This window comes from Manis javanica, chromosome 6, assembly GCF_040802235.1.
Source record: "Manis javanica isolate MJ-LG chromosome 6, MJ_LKY, whole genome shotgun sequence".
NCBI classification, from domain to species: domain Eukaryota; kingdom Metazoa; phylum Chordata; class Mammalia; order Pholidota; family Manidae; genus Manis; species Manis javanica.
This window is the reverse complement of record NC_133161.1, coordinates 7,023,207-7,045,550: the sequence shown is the minus strand read 5'-3', so window position 1 is coordinate 7,045,550 and position 22,344 is coordinate 7,023,207. Positions and strand designations below refer to the sequence as shown.

The 22,344-nt window shown below is 43.6% G+C and overlaps 1 protein-coding gene across 1 annotated transcript in view; it reads left to right on the top strand.

Annotated features, from left to right (window-relative positions):
- CNTNAP2 (contactin associated protein 2) overlaps positions 1-22,344 on the top strand; it is a 1,951,112-nt gene that overhangs the window by 1,800,344 nt on the left and 128,424 nt on the right. Inside the window, exon 20 of the mRNA XM_073239854.1 lies at positions 7,153-7,286. Coding sequence (XP_073095955.1) covers positions 7,153-7,286 — 134 coding nt within the window. The remainder of the gene's footprint in view (positions 1-7,152; positions 7,287-22,344) is intronic.

Genomic DNA, 22,344 nt, shown 5'->3' with positions numbered 1-22,344 from the left:
CAGGAGTTCACGAGTTAAGTTTATTTCTCTTGGATTGGGTTAAATAGACATTTCATCCATCGATGTTCTCCACCCATATGTCCCAGCCTCTCAGGGCCCAGGGAGGGTGGTTCTAAACATTTAGCTTGTCAAGAATTTAATGAACATGCTCCGGTAGATGCTGTATTATCTACTCCTCAAGTCTCTGCCACGTTAAAATTTAGCCCTCGACTAGATGCAGTAACTTACATTCCCACAGCCCCCACTCATGCCTATGAGCATTCGTGCTTGTGTTTGTGGGCATTTGCCATGTGCAGGGGTTTTGATTCATCAATTCTGTATTAATATCTATGAGTTAAGGATGCCTGAAGCTATACTAAGTTTTTCATATGCATTAATTCCTATGAGCCCCGCAATTCTGTGAGGTAGACACCATTCTTACCCCCTTTCTACAGATGGCAGAACTGGAGATACAGAAAGGTTAAGTGACTTTGCACACTCAGCCAGTGATGGTAAAACCAGAGTTTCTAAACCCAGGTGTCTGCTTCCAGGCCCAGAGCTCTCCATCCCTCTCTCTGGACTGCAGAATTCTCTAGAACACTCTCAGTGCATGTGGAAAGTCTAACTGGTTGCTTGCTTTCTCATTATTGCAAGGCCATCTTCAAACTCCTGATGAAAACTTGGTCTTTCCACACTTTAAATCCTGCATCTTTTATTACTTGAGATTTAAAGTTGGAAAAATTTGAGGAATTCATTCAGGAAAAAAATCAATAAGGACTTTGTCAAAATATCAGGAACAAGCACACAAACTAGCAAGTCTTAACTAAATGCCCTGGCACCCAAACATAACATACTGAAAGCTGTCTTGTCATCATGTTTCCCAGAACCAGCCCCTCCTCAGGACCCTCTTGTTCCGACAGGACTGCCCCCTCAGACACCTGAATTCACAAGCCTGGTGTCGGTCACAAATGCTCTGTCCCGTCCCCTCTTACATGTGAATGTACTAGCCTTCACTTGGGGAGATGGATGCTGTTATGTTTGGGAGGCCGCCAGCCAGGTGCTCCCAGCGCCCCAGCCTTCTGCAGGTCTTCCGAGGTCTGAGAGGTCCCATGGCCCGGGGGCCCCATCACCCCTCAGGGGCCTCAGCACGTCCACTGGGAAGCACCCTGCATCCAGTCACTGCACCTTCCTCCGCCGCACGACAGCCAGAGGAAGTCTCCTTTCTTCACAGTCCCCCTGAGAATGCGATCGGCAGAGCCCTCCTCCACATAACGGGAGAATTCCAGAATCCCGCACCCTTCCAGTGGAGACCAAGGGCTCAGAGTGCAGGAACAGAATGTCTGGGTCGGGATCCTTCCGTGTTTTGGGTGATCTGGGGCAATCAGTTAGCTGCTCCTTGCCTCAATTTTCTCATCTGTAAAATTGCGACTCCCTCACAGGAGGGTTGTGAAAGTCAAGTGAGTTAATAAGCATAAATTACCCTGCAGTATGCATACAGGCTGCAGGCCACATCTGCAGACCCTGTGTGAGTGTTAATGGTTATCATCCAGTCCACTGATTTAACCCTTGTTCTGCCACATATTTGGTACCACGTGGCCCTCCCCTTGCTTTTCGAGGGGCTTTTTTGGCCACGTGCTTCGTGGGCATCTGTGTTGCTACACACCATGTTCCCTTATCTGCAAATGCTCCATCTTCCTCTTTAGTCTGAAACCTGCCTTTCATTCTAGAGCCAAGCCTCGCCTCCTTTCAATGACTTCTCCCTACTTTAAACTCCTGCTACCCAGGTTTTCTATATCATTTGTTTGGCACTTAGTGCACCGCGTTGTTATCTGTCTTTGTTATAAATATGCCCCATCCTCCCAGTGAGATGAAAAGCCCTCGGTGCTACGTCGCCTGCCTACAATGGGTGCTCCGAGAGTGTTTGCTGATGATAATGGTGATGACCAGAGAGAATAAATCTGTTGAGCACATTATTTGCTGCAGCCAATAAAAGAGCAGTCCCTCAGAACTGCTTTAATTCACTTGGGAGATGAGCATGAGATGCAGGAAGTGAAGTATTCCCCCATTTTAATAATACTTTATTTTAATGGAAAATATTAATATTCTTCCTACCATCATTTAGTGGTTCTCTTATGCTATTATTTGAAAGGAACAGATATATCATTTAAATTTTATTGCTCAAGAATCTTGCCATTATTGCTTATAGGTATCCACTATATATAAATTTAAAGTTCCAACTCGTTTTTTCTTTCTGAAAGCAAATCATTTAGGTTGCCATTAAGTGAGGCAGTTATGGAAATTTTAAATCATATTTACACAGTCCAAGAAAGCCAGAAAAGAGAAAAAAATAAAACAACATAATAGTGATTTTAATGGGCTGGGGAACATAAAAGGACCGATGACAAAGAGACAGTTTTTGAGGGAGGAGAATGTCCAGTTTTTTGCATAATTACTGATTCCTCTGACCTCTAGCCCTCAAGGTCAGAGCCCTGTCTTCCTTCTCTTTGTACCTCCAGGTGCAGGCACAGGCCCGGCCCACACTAAGGGTGGGGGATGGATGTCTGTATTAGAAGTCAATTCTACCCTTATAGCCAGCCAGCCAGCCCACAATTTCAGACCTCGAAAATTTGGGTTCAACGGACTTTGTGCAGGCACTAAATAAAAGCGTCCTGAAGAAATGAATATGTAAATGATGAATGAATTTAGCTATATATTTAAGAGAACTAGCTGTGATTATACAAGGTCAAAGCACAAGAGGTAGAGAATAAAAACTCAAGACAATCAACTTTTTTCTGCATGTTGCCAGACAACTGCCCGATCATCCCCTCTACTCCTAAACAATAGATGATTTTTACTGCTATTAAGGTAAAGGGAAAAAATAGAGTAAAACACTGAGGGGTAGGGGAAAAACAGCTTAGGAACCAGGCACAGCATATTCTAAGGTCCTGAGGAATGAAGGAGAATTGCATTTTCTAAGGAGGAAGAGAAGACTGTGAAGGGGAGGAGAGTAAATGGCATGATTTGAAAACAAAGTTAATCAGCACAACTCGAATCAGATAGGGCATCATCAGCTATATAAGAATGTATGTCTTCATTCTATGAGCACAACTCGAATCAGATAGGGCATCATCAGCTATATAAGAATGTATGTCTTCATTCTATGAGCAAATGAAGGCTTTGAAGAGTTTTAAGTGAACCAGTGAAATAATCAATTATACATTTTGAAAAGATCTCTGCTAAAAAAGAAAATCATTGGGAAGGAAAAAAGTACAGAAGCAAGGAGACCATCATTCATTCATTCAACAAATAATGATTCAACACCTGCTAAATATCAGACCTTATTCTAGACATTGGGAATAAAGTCATAAAGAATGCAAATAAAATATTGTTCTCATGGAGCTAACAACTGAGCAGGAGAAGACAGAAAATAAACAAATTAAGTGCAATGTGTAGGTGTTGTATAGCAAGAACTGTCATGGGAGAAAAATAAGGCAGAAAAGAGAGGGCTTGGCCAAGGGAATGGAGAGGGTGAATTCTGCTATTAGTGAGGAAGTCTCAGAAATAATCACTGAGAAGACAACGCTTGAACCAAGACTTAAAGGAGGTGAGGAGTCAGCCATACAGATCACTGGAGAATGAGCATCCTAAGCAGAAGAACCAGTAAGTGCAAAGGTCCTGAGGCAGGAACATGCTCGATTCTGGGAAACACCAAGGAGGCCAGGTGAGGAGTCAGCAAGGAGCTGTAGAGAGGGGAGGGGATCAGGTGGGGCCTGATGAGCCAGGATGAAGTCTTTGATTCTTACTCTAACTGAGAGAGGAAGCCCAGGGAGGGCTCTGAGCAGAGGACAGCTCCCACTGCTGCGTGCAGAGGAGACAGTCTGTGAGGGGCAGGGGCAGTGTCGGGTGGGGGGAGAAGGGCAGGGACAGAAGCAGGGAGGTTAGTTAGTATAAGGCTAGCACAATAACCCAGGCCAAAGATGATGGCAGCTTGGTCCGGGGGTAGAAATAAAGCTGATGAAAAGTGGAAAGACAGTGTGTATTTTGAACACAGAGCCCAGATGCGCTGGCAGATCATATGAGTTAGAGGGAAAGAGGGGAAAGAGGGCAGTTGGGGCCTTTGGCAGGAATCACCTGAAGGATGATGCGGCCATTGACTGAAATGTGGAAAATTGCAGTGGGACACTGTTGGGGGGAGAATTAGTTTGGCTTTGCATATGTCACACTGAGGTGCCAATAAGACATCTCCTTCCACGGGATTAGTAGTGAGGGAGAGCAGAGAAAGAGGGGCCTCGCCTGGGAGCGAAATGAAGTCCGGAGCAATCTTTGTGAAGCAGGACAGGCCGGGATTCCCACGAGACCTTCTCGGTGCTGTGGAGGCCTGTGGTCACGGAGAGTGCAGACACACTCAGGAAAGGAAAGTCAGCAAGGCCTGGTGGAGAGGCCGTGAGCAAAGGAATCCAGGGTTAAACACTAAGTGAGGAGAAACTCACATAGTGAAGGTTTGTCCAGTTTGTTCAGAAAGCAGGAATGGGAAATGCAGTTAATGCTAATTAGTCTAATGAATTCAATTCCAGGAACCTAGCGCAGTAGTAAAAAGGCATGTGTAATACTAGACTGCGTGAATAAGGAAAGGCAGCATTTAGAAACAATTTGCATTATTTATTTGTATATGTATCTGCAAGGGCAGGAGAAATACCTGGAGGGAGATACTGCCAGATACTTCAGGTATTATCTGTAGGTGGTGGGATTTCCAGCAAGTTTTATTTTTTTTTACTTTTCTCTTTACTTCCTAAGTTTTAATTATTGTGTTTTATTTCACAACTTAAAAATCAGAACATCAGTTTTGTTCTCTACAAGGAAAATGAAGGAGGCAACAAAGAATCTATGAGGTGTTGGCAAAACTGGGCAGCTCCATGCAGGAGAATGAAACCGGACCACTGTCCAACCCCTACACAAAAGTAAACTCAAAATGGATCAAAGACCTGAACTTAAGTCATGAAACATAAAATTCTTAGAAGAAAACATAGGCAAAAATCTGTTGAATATAAACATGAGCAACTTTTTCCTGAACACATATCCTTGAACAAGGGAAACAAAATAAAAAATGAAAAAATGGGACTACACCATGCTAAAAAGCTTCTATACAGCAAAGAACACCATCAGTGGAACAAAAAGGCCTCCTACAGTGTGGGAGAATATACTTGTAAATGACAGATCCAACAAGGGGTTAACATTCCAAAATATATAAAGAACTCATATGCCTCAACACCCAAAAAAGCAAGTAACCCAATTAAAGAATGGGTGGAGGATCTGAACAGACACTTCTCCAAAGAAGAAATTCAGATGGCCTACAGACACATGAAAAGATGCTCCACATCGCTAATTATCAGGGAAATGCCAATTAAAACCACAATGAGATATCACCTCACACCAGTTAGGATGGCCAACATAGAAAAGAATAGGAACAACAAATGCTGGCGAGGATGCAGAGAAAGGGGAACCCTCCTGCACTGCTGCTGGGAATGTAAGCTAGTTCAACCATTGTGGAAAGCACATGGAGGTTCCTCAAAAAACTAAAAATAGAAATACCATTTGACCCCGGAATCCCACTCCTTGGAATTTACCCAAAGAATACAACTTCCCAGATTCAAAAAGACATATGCACCCCTACGTTTATCGCAGCACTATTTACAATAGCCAAGATAAGGAAGCACCCTAAGTGTCCATCAGTAGATGAATGGATAAAGAAGAGGTGGTACATATACACAATGGAATACTATTTGGCCATAAGAAAGAAACAAATCCTACCATTTGCAACAACATGGATGGAGCTGGAGGACATTATGCTCAGTGAAATAAGCCAGGTGGAGAAAGACAAGTGCCAAATGATTTCCCTCATTTGTGGAGTATAACAATGAAGCAAAACTGAAGGAACAAAATAGCAGCCGACTCACAGACTCCAAGAAGGGACTAGTGGTTACCAAAGGGAAAGGGACTGGTGGGGGGTGGGGGGAGAAGGGGGGGAGAAGGGGAATAAGAGGCATTAAGAGGCATTACAATTAGCACACATAATGTAGCGGGGGAGCACAGGGAAGGCAGTACAGCACAGAGAAGACAACTAGTGATTCTATACCATCCTACTATGCTGCTGGACAGTGACTATAATGGGGTATATGGTGGGGACTTGATAATGGGGGAAATCTAGTAGCCACAATGTTGCTCATGTAATTATATATTAATGATACCAAAATAAATAAATAAATAAAAGAATCTATGAGGTGATTTACAGTTGGTCAAACTCCTGCTAGATGACTGGCTCCATTTTTAAGCTCTGAGATGTCAAAAGCTAGTAACATAAGGATTCCAATTTGAGTAAAAAATGAGGTGAAAAATCCATGTCTTTAAAAATCGTAAGTAAATACAAGTTATGTTTGCTGGGCAGATTAATTAAAAGCAAGGTCTAGAATATTCATCGTTTTCAATATTGTTTGTCATTACTGGCAAGAAGCAAGCAAGAAGAAGAAGAGAATACTTTGTTGAGGCAAAGTGAACCATAACTGAGAAGCGGCGAGACTCGGGGACCCAGGAAGCCCAGCTTCTCCTTCACTGCGCATTCAGATTGGGGGGGAGTCTCTAACCTTAGAACAAAACACATTGCTTTCTTGGCCTCACTGAAGCCACCCCAAATCCCGTGTGCTTGTCTTTTGTAAATTATGTTTATTTTTAATATTGCATGCTCATGAGTCTTTTATACACCAAATGTCACACATTGATGAATGGCATGAGACCATCCCTGCATCCTGCATTTATTTTTTATTTCACGTAGTATTATGCAAGGCCTGCAGGCATCTCCACGGTCCCATATTGTAGATGTTCTCATTCTTCCTTCCCAGGCATAATCCCAGGTTGGATCATTTATACCATTTGCTGCTTCAATTTTGAGATGATAGCCACTGACGGCTCGTTGTTGGTAGATTGTAAGTGCACATGTGTCTGCTGCTCTTTCCCTCCTGAGCTAGTGAACCAGAATTTAGAATGGCAGTGGAATTAATGGCTATCAAGGGAAGGAGCAGAGTTTAATGGAAACCTAAGCATCAAGGAGTGGGGGAAGTGACCTTGTAATGAAACATAGAGTGAAGAAATTACTGAAATTCTTCTCTTTTCCTTCTACAGGAAGCTTACAGATTCGGTACAACCTGGGCGGCACCAGGGAGCCCTATAATATTGATGTAGAGCACAGGAACATGGCCAATGGACAACCCCACAATGTTAACCTCACCCGGCACGAGAAGACGGTGATCCTTAAGGTATGTGTGCACACACATATCCACTGTATACGACAGAGGGTCTTAATCTCCTCTGTCACACTTGGCCATTGACTGGGTTTGGTTTGGTTTGGGGTGGTTGGGGCAGGCGGAAGAGACACCTATTATGGTTTCTTCTACAAATTCCTGACTAGTGAAAGACAGATTGTTCTTACAGAAAGACAATGACGGAGTTTATGGTAAAGAAATTTGTCGGGGAGAAGGTGGAATAAATGTGTACTCTGTAAAGTCTTCGTAGCTTTCCCACTTTTAGGCCCACACATCTATCAGTCTGCTGTTTCTATCCATCCCAGTCTTTTTTTCTCCATGCTCTCAGATGTCTGAAGTTTATCATGTTTTGCAGCAAAGGTTATTTTGGCGTAGCTGACCTACTTTTTCACTACTCCAACACAATATGAATAACGATATTTTTATTTCTCTGTGGATGCTTAGGAATCCCCGAAACACAGACCTTCCCCAGAATCTCAGACTGGGGTTGTAGGCTCTCAACACACAAAGGGACGGTTCTATTGTGGCAGTCAAATGTTATTTCAGGTTCATTGATTGTCCCGACTCCCACCACGGACTTTTACAATGAAGACACCAACCTCCAAGACACCATGAATAAAACATAGCATGAGGAGGTCTCCCTGGGAACTAAGCTGGAAGATCAAGGATGGGAACTGCCACAGCTTTCTCTAGAAGGGCTTCAAAACAGATACCTGTCAGGAGAAGGAACAGCAGGGGGATGCTGTTTTGTCAGTAAAGTGGAGTGTCATTTGGCAGGCGTTCAGCAGCCCCTAAGACCTCATTCAGATTCGGCTGGTTGCTGTGGGAAGTTCAGGTTGCAAAGAAAAGGCACAGCCTCTTTTTGAGCACTGGTGGATGTCAAATTCATAACTTGATATGGAGTTTACGCTTGGCCTTTAGCCGTAAATGCTGGAAGTATTTTAAGAAGACGTCTTTCCTAGGAAAATGACAAGGTGCAGTTACAGCTTATCATGCAGTCCATCAGATGTGGTGTGAATAGGTTACTTCACAGTGACAGAGGGCCTGAGTCTAGCACAGTGCCTGGCACGTATTAGGTGCTACAAATTATGCATTGGGTAAATCAAGACTGTCTCCAACCAAAATTCAAGGTTTATTCAAAAAAGCCAGCAATGTCAGGATTAGTACAGTTTATACCATTACAGGATTAGGATGGTTTTACACCATTGTATCAACATTGTGTTTGCTGGTTTTTGATTAGGAACATTCTCTCATTTTAAGCCACACCATCTGTCACCTCTTTTAAAGCGATTTATCTTGCCATTTTAACATTGCAAAATAATATTTAAAGTTCAAAAGAGCTCAACGATTGGTTTTAAGGCCAGTACCATGGAGGAGATCCCCACAGCTCTAGAATCATGTAGGGTTACCTCTCACTCTCACCAGGAAAAGGCCTTGCTGGCTAGGATGGCTGTGGGTTGTGGAACCATATTGAAAGATGACGAAGGGTGGGTGGGAGGGGAGAGTAGAGGTGATTGGCTAAATGATTCCATTTCTGGGTATATTTCCCACAATGAAAGTCTAAAGTAAGGACAGATTTAAGTTGGTCCCCATTCTGGCACATTCCACCAGCTGGGGATTCTTTGCAACCAACAACTCTTTAAGAACAAATATCAGCTTAATCAGAGCTGCTGCCCACCCCAGGGATTAGAGTTTGCCCAGAGCAAGGGCAGAGGTGTGGACTGTTTTAAGACTTCAGGGCTTTGGAGGCACAGAAGGCCAGAGAACCCTAGAGAGCAGAGGGCCCCGGAGCTGCAGGGAGTTCAGGGGACTGAGAGGGGGCCTTGGGGACTGCCCGGTTCTGTTGCTCAGGGTTCTTGTGGTTGCAAAGGACAGAAAACCAATTCATCCATAGGGAAAATGCCTAGGGCAGGTCATGGACTTTAAGAAAGGGTACGGTAACATTTGGGGAGAGAATCCAGGGTACCTGGAGGATTAAAGCAAAGACTACAATGCCACTGAGCCCCTCTCCCTCTCCATGTCCCCCTCACTCCCTTCCTCCCGCTCTCCCTGCAGGCCTCCCTCCTCCCCCTCCCTTGTCTCTGCTTATCTGCCTCTCTCCCGGAAACTGGATCAATACCTCTCCCAGCAGACTCCACCTTTCACAGACACTGGGATATGGGGCTTCCGTCTTCCCGAGTTTGCTACCAGAAGAAAGGTCCTCCTTTCTTTGTTCTCATTTTAAAATCCCAGAGAAGGTCTCTGATTGGCCTGGTTTGGGTCATGTGCTCACTATGTTGGGAGGAGGGGGACCAATGGCTGCTAATCAAATCAAATCTCATGATTGGTGGGGAACTGGGGAGCCTAACAAAATAGGAACACAGCTCCAGAAAAAGCGAACGTGACGGGTATGAAAATATAGGCTGTGCAATGCTTTGAGGCAAGGGGAAAGGCAGACCGGAAGCCCTCCCAAAGGCCTGACTGCGTGCTGCTGTGGGGGTGCACCCAGGGGGCTGCAAAGCCCTGCCCTCCCTCCTCCTCCCGCCACTCCATGCGGCGCGACGGCGCTCAGGTTTCTGGACGCGTGGAGAAAGCCAGACACCCTGACCCAGTTGAATTCAGACTGGAAGCACTTTGTGGCCTGGGTGCTCTGGACTCTCAGCCCGACTCCCGTCCAGCTCAGATGGAAAGTAAAGGTAGAGACGGCAGAGGGAGAAACGACACGACTCCTCCTTATGGAAAAATAAGTCGGACTCCTTGTTCTGTTTCTTTCAGGCAGGAAGGCCTTGTGGAGCAGAATGTAATTTCAAGGGTAACTTTACGCCAAAAACACTCAGGTTTCTTCTGAAAGCAATCTATTAATCCATCTCGAGAACTTCTACAACCTCAAAATGTGTAGGGAGAGATATAATGAAATGTTAATCGTGATTATTTCTATGTGAAGGGGTTGTAAATGGTCTAATTTCCTCTAGGGTATTCTCTATTTCCTCCTTTTTTCTTAGAAGTATATGTTGCAGTGTTTTGCATATTTTGCATTTTTTAATTAAAAAATATGAAACATACTGATACCCTCAACCTGTTCTGAGATCCCCCAGTTATAATGAAATATAATGACAAAGATATTCAAATAATTTCAAATTAACATGTACTTCTAATCAAAGAACCAAAATAAAGCAAATTCAAAGATGAGTTTAAAAGGGCTGCAGAATGAGACCTTTGGAACTATGGTGCAATTCTATACATTTATCCATGAACAGACAACACATCGCTCTGGTGATGTTTATCGGTGTTCATGGTGTTTTTAAAAGCAGACTGACTTCCCTAGCCGGGTTTGGCTAAAGCTAACATCAAATCAGTTTGCATTCTGTGAGCACACACCGTCCGAAGTGGTGCTGAGCACTTGAGGGAAATTGACCTTGGATGAAACATCGGCTGCCAAAAAAACAAAGTGCCCGATCTCCACACAGATAATGAAGATCGGACACCAGAGCGAACAGGAATCCATGACAACCTCGAGTGGCGTAATTTATGAAAACTCACGGCTGCATTGGGGACGGTAGCTGAGGGCTTTCCACCAGTCAAAACGGAAAACAAACCCCAGGCAGGCAAAGAACACGTGGCAAGTACTGTGTGCAGTGAAAAATCAGGCCAGTTAGCATGAACGCAAGAACCGAACGTTACAGTGAACAATTCCGAAGTCTTGTGCTACAAATCCTTTCTTACTTTCCTCCCTTCCTGTTCTCCTAGCTCTTTTCTTCCCACTTCCCTGCCCTTCATCCCAAGCCCACTGCACATGGGATGGAAAGTGGCTCCCAGGCAGTACATAAAATGAAGGAGAGAATTAAAGTAAGTCACCACAGTAGGGTCCCAAGATGAGAGGGAAATAGACCGTAAGTCTCCAGGTCATAAGGTCTCACCCACTTGCATAAATTTCGCTCTGAACTTCTTGGAGGCCAGAAGTATACAACATTCAGGAATAAAATGTACCAGCTCCTCAAGAAAATTTAAATTTTCCTTACTAAGTCATCTTCTTTTTATTTTTTATTATTATATACCATAGATTCTATTTACTGGTATAGAAAGCTGGAAATATCATATAGTACATGACAATAGCTCACGTCCATTGATAATTAACTGTGTTCTAGGCATGGCACTAAGCATGTTACACACATTCTCTTAGTAATCCCACCAAAACCTTCTCAGATAGGTTACCATTATTACCCCATTTTGGATGTGGAAACTAAAGTGCAAAAGTGTGACATACTTGCCCAAAGTTAGAAAGCAGTATTAGTGAAAGCATAGATGAACCCAGGCCTGTCACACTTTGAAGTTTACCCATGGTTCTTAACCCCCACTTAATAGAGAGATATCTGGAAGGATGGTCTTCAGATTTTGAATGTGGATACCTCTGGCCATTAAGAAATTGAGTGACATTATAACAACAGTAATAATGTTATATTTATTATGAAATAGTTCAAAAATATGCAAAGGCACAGAGAATAATAAAACATACACCCACGTAGCCACCATTCAAACATTACAAATATGGCACTTCGCTGTATTTCTAGATATTTTTACAAGGCAGGGATGGTTGAAGCCCTTCGTCCCCCTTACCATACAGTGAGCCCTGAGGAAGGTATACCTTCAACAGCATTTCTGCAGCAAATGTGTTTCTCATAAGGCTGTTTGATGTAGCATCTCCTTAGGAATATCAAGTGCAACTTAGTATGGATTTCAGCCCCCACAGGTGTGGAGGGAGTGGGGCAGAAAAGGAAGATGGGCAGGTGCATGGGGTGGGGCAGAGGTGATACAGCTTTCTGATATCCGGGCCTGATCCAAAGATAAAGTTAGCTCAAATAAACGAATGAACTACGTGTTCTGTGTACAGCTGTCATGTATTTGGAGTTTTGATGGAAGTTAGACAATAAAGAGCTTAGGCATATATTCTCTGGCACAGACACTCAGAATCCATATTCACTGAAAGTCAAATGAACAGATGGTAGAGATGTATCATTTTGTCTCTTATCTAACTGGAGGACCATCCCATCTTTGCCAAGAAGAAGCTAACAGATTTCCTGCAAGCAATATAAGGACTTCCTTTAAAACATAAACTCACAGTCTTCCAGGGCCAATGTGATTAGGTCCCCAAATTTCTATATCACAAAAAGTGTGACTTCAGTTGTTTTCATCAGGAATTTTTAAAACAAATGTTCAAAGAAATCACTGAATTATCCCATAAAGATGAAAATTTCTTACCTGCTACTAATCAGAATTCAACCAAATTATACAAAAACTGTTGCATCAATTGCTAATTGAGCTCTATATCGAATACAAATCCTAAAAATGATCAGAGAAATGTTACCCACAGCAACAAGCAGTGTGTGCTACGTGTAGGCATATACGAAAAGATATAAATACTAGGATAACACCAGCTGCCATTACAAATTAGCCCTAAAATCTCCGTGTTTAATCCAAGAAAGTCTGTCTTGTATCCTCTGTTTCTAGAAAAGGCAGGTCCTGTGATCTCTAGTAGTGATGAGACCATGCTGGGTAGGCACTCTGAGGACCCACACCACCATCAATCCATCCCTCCCTTTGCAGCAGGAGTAGTTCCTTGATTAGACCAGATTCCTGTCCGTTTTCTGCATGGCCCTCCAGGGCTCTGTCCTCTGGGAGGCTCGACCTAGTCCATGATCTGTCATGCCCACTTCCGAGTTGAGGGTTGGGGAATGACGCGGTCCTTGAAGCTGTTCGGCTTCGGGGTCCATTTACTGTGAGTGTTAATTGCACCAAGGGCTGTTTTGTGTTCCGAGTGTTTTGTAGAATAGCTGTGTGGTTTCTTTGCCAATACACTTCCTTCAAAACCTGAGTTGGCTTCTTTCTCATCTCTTTGCTTCCAGTCCACTTCACATACCAATAGATAAATGATTCTTACGTATCAGTTGACACATAGATTCTTCTCTGGACATAAATCTTGGATCTGTGTAACCATTAGGTGCCAAGTGCCCATGCCTCTCTCTCAAGATTATGAGGCCACCTGAAAACAGAAGGTTTGTTCTTGAGGGGAGGTAAAGACCCTTAATTTAACTTCACTCCCAGGGTTAAGTCAGTTTGCTGAGCTGAGAGATCTTATGGTACTTTTGTTGGTCAAAGATTGTTGCAGTCTTATTTCTTACTCTCAGGTATAGGGCTCTAAATGTTGGGACATTTCTCTATTCCCTTCACTGATGTTTGGAAACTGGCCAGTTCTTCTCTGAACCCATCTCTTGCTTGACACAGGCAGGTCATAGGCCGTCAGTCTGCCTTCCAGGTTACCTGAGGTGACAGTTTTACAAAATATTTTATTGCATATCATCGTTGTCCATCTTTGCAGCCTCTAATATCAATTTCTCTACCATGTGCCACCTGACCACAGACCCCGTGCTACATATTTTAGGTTTCTGCTATGGTAGCACTCTGCTTCAAGACACCAATTTATGTATTAGTTGCAGTTATATTAGCTTCTATAACAACAAAGATCTTTTTATACATTATGGTAATAGTTTCACAGGATACTTATCTCCAAACTCATCAAGTTGTTTATATTAGTTTTGTACAGCTTTTGGTCAGTCAAAAATAGATACATAAAATAGATTGCAACAAGAAATTGTTGGAAGAATTTTATTAGCAGCAAAATGAGTAGTTCAGTTATGGACTTTTGCAGCAACAATATATTTTAATCGACATAAAACATCGTTAGGCAGGGGGCACCACTTTCTGTATGTGGAGAACTGTTCAATTGTAAGGCATTTCAGGTAACCTCCTTAAGCCAGGAGAAAGCCATTCTGCACTGGAAGGAGCCTTAATAACCACAGAACATAGTGCTTGAAACACTGCCATACATGTCCTCATTTGATACATGCCACCTAAGGGGAAAAGCTAGCCCCGTTAACCAGATGAAACAGAGATAAAGGGCTTCCAGGTGACTAACAAGGGCCCAGTGCTCGCAAGAGCCAGAATCGCAGCCAGCCCAGACCCCCAGACCCCTCCTCCAGTGGCAGGTCATTGCTCACACCCTTGTTTCTCTTCACCTTTGCAAATAGTCGAGAACCAGGCTCCCCCTTGCTAGTTTGCCTGACAAACTTGAAAACTTTCAACAGTTTTAAGTAAAAGTTGGTCATTTAGGAGTTCATTGTTTTGTCTGGAGTCAGTTAGGGTAGCAGTGGGAGACCCTGAGTGAGTAAGGGCTTGCCTGTCTGATAGACTGTGTTCAGAGACAGGAAGGGTGGCGAGCGTGACCTGGAAGGAGTCACACCACCTCCCACGTGGCCCAGAAAATGCCACGCAACTGGAGGGGGACACACCTGTGAACCCTTCCTCAAGCAGGCCACTCAGTCCACCTAACGAGGAAGCCACATCAGAACACAGGCTCAACACCCTTTCTACAACATATTGTTAGAAAACAAATCAAGTATGTGAGAAAAGTTCATGCACTTTGACCTTGGCTTTATAAAACCAATGCTAGGGAGCCTTTTAAACAAACCACAAATAGTGTTCATACTGAACAAGAAATAAAATACAGAACCTACTGAGATTTCTGAAAACTTATGTTCGTTTATGAAATACCAAATTAGGTGATAGTCCCCTTAGGAAAAAAAATAATGTAATCAGGGGGAAACACATTTGTTCAAAGAAATGACTTCATGATGTTTGCTGGGGGCATAAAATCATAAGTTTTACAAGTGTAAAAGAACTAAGTGGTCCAAGGTTAAGGCCTGTGTTTTATGCCATACAAAAAATCCCATACCGATTCTTTAGGTAAACAGGGACGTAACATCCTGCTCTCCATGTAGCAGCCTTCTTTTCTATGGTATGTGGAGCACACACTGAAATTAGACACCAGAGCTCAGATTATTTAAAAATGTGTGCCTTTATTACCCTTGAAATTTCTGCCAATAAAGAGCAATATTAAAATATATATGGATGTAAACACTCCTGAAAACTGCAATATCAGAGGTCGTTCAAGCCTTTATTAAAGAAAATAACACCGTTTGGAAGCATTAAATCTTTTTTAGGGACATCAGAACAAAGAAAGCAAGCTGACCTAGCTAGCCTGAGGCCCTGCTCTTGAAATTACATTTACTGCAACTTCTTCCCTTTGGCTAATTTACTGTTTATCTCCTCTGATGATGAACTCTGCCTCGATATGCATGACAAGCATGCTGGACGGGGGCAAGTGATTCGAAAATAATGCTGAGCTTCTTGGGTCTCCTGCACCCCTCCCTGCTCGCCCACCAGCTCCCCGGCTCTCTGTTGGGGTTTTCAGCAAGCATGTTACTACTTCACCATCCCCTGTAATGGAAAACTGACTCATGTTTAACTCTGTGGAGGGCATAGGCCAATATTTTACTAGTTTCTTATAGCATTACACTGATTTGATTTCATAGAAGATATCTAGGAAGAGAAGAGAAAGGGATGTATATATTGGAAATGCACTGTTAATTCCTTTTTTATTAAGGTATCAGTGATATACAATCACATGAGCAACATTGTGGTTACTAGATTCCCCCCATTATCAATACAGCTCCCCACCACATACCCCACTACAGTCACTGTCCATCAGCAAAGTAAGATGCTATAGAGTCACTACCTGTCTTCTCTGTTCTATACTGCCTTCCCCCTTCCCACCCACCCTCCCCAGTCCCTTTCCCTTTGGTAACTGTCAGTCCATTCTTGGGTTCTGTGAGTTTGCTGCTGTTTTGTTCCTTCAGTTTTTGCTTTGTTGTTATACTTCACAGATGAGTGAAATCATTTGGTACTTGTCTTTCTCCACCTGGCTTATATCACTGAGCATAATACCCTCTAGCTCCATCCATGTTGTTGCACATTGCAAATGGTAGGATTTGTTTTCTTCTTATGGCTGAATAATATTCCATTGTATATTTGTACCACATCTTCTTTATCCATTCATCTACTGATGGACACTTAGGTTGCTTCCATTTCTTGGCTATTGTAAATAGTGCTGCGATAAACATAGGGGTGCGTCTGTCTTTTTCAAACTGGGCTGCTGCATCCTTAGGGTAAATTCCTAGGAGTGGAATTCCTGGGTCAAATGGTATTTCTATTTTTAATTTTTTGAGGAACTTCCATATTGCTTTCCACAATGGTTGAACTAATTTACATTCCCACCAGCAGTGTAGGAGGGTCCCCCTTTCTCCACATCCTCGCCAGCATTTGTTATGCTATTTTGCCTCTTCTACAATTCATAAAAGTCATGCGGAGGAACCAAAGGGAAAGTAAGCTCAACCCATCAAACTCGTCAGATCTGAAACAGAAAAAGACTCGTAACAAATATGTCAGCACTTCCAAGGTTTTCATTTCTTCTCTAAAGCAATTTCATCTGCAAATGAATTATGCGCTCCAGGGCTAGACAGGACCTCATTCCTCCACTCCAGAAAAATATGTTTACTTCACTTCACATTTCTTGCAGCTCAGTGGGGAAGCAGCTGTGATGCAATTTCTGATCCGGTTTGGGGTCTGAGGCATCCACTCTCTTTCCTTCTCCAGAGCACAGCCAAAGCTTACAAACCCACAGTTGCAGAGTTCATTTTTTCCCCCAAGCACATTAAGTACATAAATCAACTCTCAAGAACGAAGATAAGGTTCCTGGATTTCTACATTGTCTGGCATGAAAACTAAAGTCCAATGTGTGAGGCACCACATTGTTATATCCATCCACAGTGCCCCAAAATGACTCTCAAAGACTGTGATTCCCGATGCTGTTTTTTAGTACACTAGGCAGAGTGGGCTGTTTGCCGTGCACAGGTGGCTGTGCACATACATTTCTCTCCTGTCTGAAACACAAATGTTTCTCAACGTGCAGTCTGAGGTTCTGAAGTGTGACACACCGCCCTCCTGCTCAGGAGAGGGGTCCTCAGCCCCGGGACTGGGTGAGGATTTTGAAGGCCCCAGTGGTCTGGAGCAGGTGCTCAGCCTGGGATCAGATGCCCTCTAGCGGCCAGTAGTCATCCCCGTGCTGGGAAGGGAAGGCTTCCTGGTGGAGCCGACTTGGGCACGGTGGCCAAGCGCTCATGCTTGGAGGGCCCTGGGCTGCAGTGTGGGTCGTATGAGCCTCAGGAAGCACGGTGGTGACTCGGTGTTGCCTGTATAAGTGGGAGCTCGCCGCTGTGCCCAGAGGGTACAGCCCAGGGGTTTTGCTTAGGCGTGTACATCTTACAGTTGTATCCCTGGGCCCTGGAGATGGGAGAGTCTCAAGAAGTGTTTGAGACACTGAATATGTGACTGTATTGAGTTTCGAAATGACGGATTCTCGGCACAGGCCCTGTGCTCTGCCAGCTGAGAGCATGGACTCTTCCAAGACGTTTCATTTGCATCTCCCCTCAGGCATCACTTCCTGAACCAAAAGAATGAGTGCTTCTCTAACATCTTTGAGATGAGGAGATAGGATCCAAGCATCAGAAGGGATGGTCATACACACGTTTTGGGGGTAGCAGGGAGGGTCTGGGCTAGTGGCCCAACAGTGAAGATGGGGAAGGAGCATCAAAGGCAAGTGGAAGTAAAAGCGAACAAAGCAATCAGTCCCCTACCAGCCTGACTCCTGGGCCCCAGTGGAAGTGACCCCAGGGTCTGAGCTACCCCCCCATGGCTGCTCCCTGTGCTTGCATGCTTGACCCCAACAGCTGGACACCACAGGTGTGGCATGGGCACAGAGCAACACGACCTGTAGGTTTCTGTAGGCTGTCTGAAGATCTGTCCTGATGCCAGAGATGGATGCAAAGGGGGGTGTGGCCATACAAATCAGAAGGTCCATAAAAGGGGGGGTAGTAGAAGTGCCGCGGGGCTGGTGGGCCCCACTCTCCTCATTCCCAGGAGTATCACTGCCTCCCCGTGGGCATGGCGCAGCCCAGCTCAGCGGTGGCACCAGATCCCGGCTGGCATAATGGAGCAGCTTTGCAGGCCCATAGGCCCTCTGGGCTGCACCTCCTACGGTCTGTGTGCCCCCAGAGGCATCGGAACTTAATCCGCATGCTTTGGTAATATGGGGCAAGAGTATGTGCCCACGGGGGTGTCGGCAGAGGCACTGAGACAGCATGTGCAGGGCACCTACGGCGGGATCTGACTGCAGCCGACCTTAAGAAATGTCAGATGCTGAACTGACGCCGATCACACTGAAGAGGACGGCCACACTTTTAGGGGAGAGCCTCTACACTTCTCCTCCTTCTCCCCAGTCCTTCAGCGACATCCTCTTTCTTCCCAAGATTGCCAAGGGAGCCCAGGCAGAATGTCCAGAACTAGGCCTTCCTAGAAGATGGCTTGAAGAAGAGCTGGGATTAGGGCAAAGTGCGGTGGGTCTGGGGTCACCATGAAGTTCGAGACTGCCTTTTCTGGAGTACCTTTGAACACAGGATGCAAGTCCAAAGCTAAATCTAATAGGCTTTCAGGCAGAGAATCATCTCAGTCCATTTTGTTATGGCCCTGTTAGCGCATGCACACACATACACAGACACACACACACACGCCAGGCTGGGTGGGTCACGGGAGAAGTGAGTGCTTTTCCTACATCTTGTCCATAATTTCTCCAAACACAGCATTAAAAATGTCAGTGTTTCCAGGGGGCCAAGCTTTCTACAAGCCCACAGAGCTGGCCAGCAAACAGCTCTCAGACCCATGGCACCTACCCCACATTCTGAAGTCAGTCTGTATATACTGATTTTCTTTGTATAGCTTTCTGCTCTTTCACTGGAACAGAATTTGAAGTATGTGGTTATCAGTCCTCTGATAATGCCAGTTTTTAGACTCTATCCTTAATTGTTAGTGCTGCCAAAACCTACTGGCAAAGTAATATTGATAGAACCTCTGTACTGAAAAGAATGTGTTGAGTTTTTTTTATATCAAGGACTTTATATTACAGTTAAAATCAATAGTCATGTAACCTTTTCAACCACACAAAATGAGTTCATTTTTATTATTAGTCTTTCTCTGCCATTACAGTGTCACAATTGCAAAATGAGCCAGGTCAACTTAAGCTTTATTGAAAGACCATTAAAGAAACAACTCAAACTCATTTAAATACTGAAGCCAGTACATTAAAAAGATCAATAAAGTAAAAGCACCTAGGCTTGCTCCACCTAAACATCCCACATATGAGAATCATTCCATAATCACAAGCCAAGCAAACCTATAAACCCAGAAGGCCAGCCAATAAAGAAGAAAATGCAGTTTCATTAAATAGGTTTAGAACCATAAAACCCTTAACTTTCATCTGATTAGACATACAGCACTTACATCTTCTTGAAGCACTTTACATCTTACATCAGCACTTTAAGATATCATCTGGTAAAGAATCATTGATCGATGAATGCCATTTACTTAGAAAAACCATTAGCTCCCTATGTTTATGGAATGACAATGACAGAAAACATAGTTTCATTTCTTTAAAAATAACAAATCCAGGATTAGGCTCTAGTGAACTGGAGTCCTCACCTGCAGGGAGTCAGGAAATATTCTCTCTGACAACACTTAGCACGGTAGCTTCCACTCGATAATGTGCATTAAACTGAATATTTACCACTCACTCCATAAACTTGGCTGAGGCACAAAACCTCTTTTCTTTCCTTAGTTTCCCCATATCTGAGTATGATAATATCCTTTTGTACCTCCTTCCCTAGATACGAGAACAAAGATGATTGTCACAAACCTCTACAAGTTCTTCCTTAAAAACCACTATATAAATGGCAAACTTCAGTAGTGATGTTTGCTTAGAATGATTTTAGAATCAGAATGGTCCTTGTGCCCACTGAGTCCAAACTCTGACCCACCTTAGAATTAACAACAGCCCCTGCCTGACATCACCAGAAACGGGAATTCTTCTTTTTTAAAAAAAAGCATTTATTGTATGTCTCTAAGTATAAAATCAAGTATGTTTCTTGTAGAACCTCCAGAAAAGAACCCAGAGGAAAACTAAGTTTGCTGGAGAGTTGCCATTTAAAGCCAAGTCCCTTCTCTTTTCCATTAAGCCCGTCTCACCTGCTCAGGATGGTCTGTCTGCCTTCTCTGCTGGCTAATTCCCATCAGCAAACAAACAAAAATTGATATTTTTCTCAATTAAAACACAGTTTTCTTCTGACCCCACTCTCCCCGTTTCTTTGTTTTTCTTGACAATAAATCTCCTGGAGATGTTTATCTGCGCTCACTATTTAGGGCCAGCTTCTCCTGTTCTCTCGTTTTTATTCAATCAACTTCACTGAAATGTGGATTGTATGCAGTGCAATGAACACACTTGCAGTGCACCAATTAAGGACTCTCGGCAGGTGTGCACACCCATGCAACCCGCACCATGCTCAAAGTAAGACCGTCTCCGATACCCCAGAAGGTGCCCTTGAGAGCCTTTCCTGTCAGTTCCCTCCAACCGTTGCCCCAAGCAACAACCCACCCAATTTCCATTTCTATAAAACTACGTATTAGTTTGACCTATTCTGTGATTTTACATAAATGGAATCAGAGTCTGAATTTTCCCTCCTTGTAAAGATTTGTGGATACAAATAACAAGTTGGGGGTGCTACACCCAACTTACAAAAATAACCAAAAATAAAACAACTAAAAATAACCCCAGCTGTGCCTGTCTGGAATCCTGACTTTGTATCCTAGCATTCAAGGGCCTGCACCACCTGGCTTCCCTCCCCGACCTTCCATTGTCCCGTCCTTTGGCTCATGACACAGCCTAAGGACCGTGAGGCTGGTCCCCTCAGTACCACTGGAGAGAATGGGTGTCTGTTTCTCTTTCAAAATGCCACCATACATTTTAAGATTTGGGGTGATACTTCATATTCACTTTTCAAATATTGTTTTATAATATTATTTCCTAATTGCTTTATAAGTCTTATTTCCAAAATAAGAGTCTAACACCTCGAACCCAGCTGGAAAGATCTCCTTTCACACAGCTTCAGCTTCGCCCCAAGCCCAGTTCACAGGGTGGCTCAATGGCAAAACCGCGTGGAAGTCCTTGTGTCATGTTAGGAAGTATCAGGAGTTACATCATTTTTTGAAAGACTACTGTAGAGAATGAGATACGGTCAGAGGGGTAACTGAGTCTTAAGCCACTGTCTCCCTCCTTCTGCAGAGAAGCCCCCTCGGCAGTTACCCCATGACACCACTGGCCTGTGCCCTGGGTGGCTTAGGGGACAGGTGCACTGCTGGGCAGGGGTAAACCTTCCCAGGACCACACAATGCAATTACCTCTGCTCACTTCCAAAGATTTGACTCATTATAAGCTTCTGGGAAGGACTCATGTTCAAATAAAGTCCTTGTGTCTGGACCAGTCACAACGAGGGCCACATGTTGAGAACTTGACGATCAGAGCAGCCACCCATCTCCACAGCGGCCAGTCCCGCCTCCACACCGCACACCATGACACAAACGTGCACTAGACATTGTTGTTCCTAATACACCATTTTTACTGATGGCCTTAAAACTTCCCCCGCACAACTCACCCCAGAATCAGCCAGGAATTAAAGTTAAACAGCCCCTAAAAACATGTGCTTGACAAATCAAGGTTACACAGGCTAATCAAGAATAAAATAGAAAAAGCCTCCATCACATTTGTTGTGTCTACACTGTTTCTCATAATTGTTCTCATTCACATTTCTTTATCTTTTTCATCTAATTAATTTTTAAAATTTGCCATTATATAATTTTAGCAACATATTTCTTAACACTTATTTTCAAAACTGACCATTTCTAATTTTATTTTTTCTCCTCTGTTTTCTGTCTCCCTTTTCCCACCCGTTGGTTGTTCCTTACTCCTAGAAAGTCATTTTACAGTTAATCAAAATGTGCTTTGCCTTGACCTCTTCAGGAAAACATGCCGTGTGAAATGATTTAATTGATGCTAATTATTTAAATAATTATCTAAACCACCCACTATGTGTAATGATTAAATTTGATGGCTATTAAAGTGATTTTAAATATAAAAGTGTATAAAAACCATGATCTCATACTAGATCTCTAAGAAGGAAATTGGAGGTGTAACTATTAGATAATGGGCATCAATGATTTTACATGCTTTATAATCATC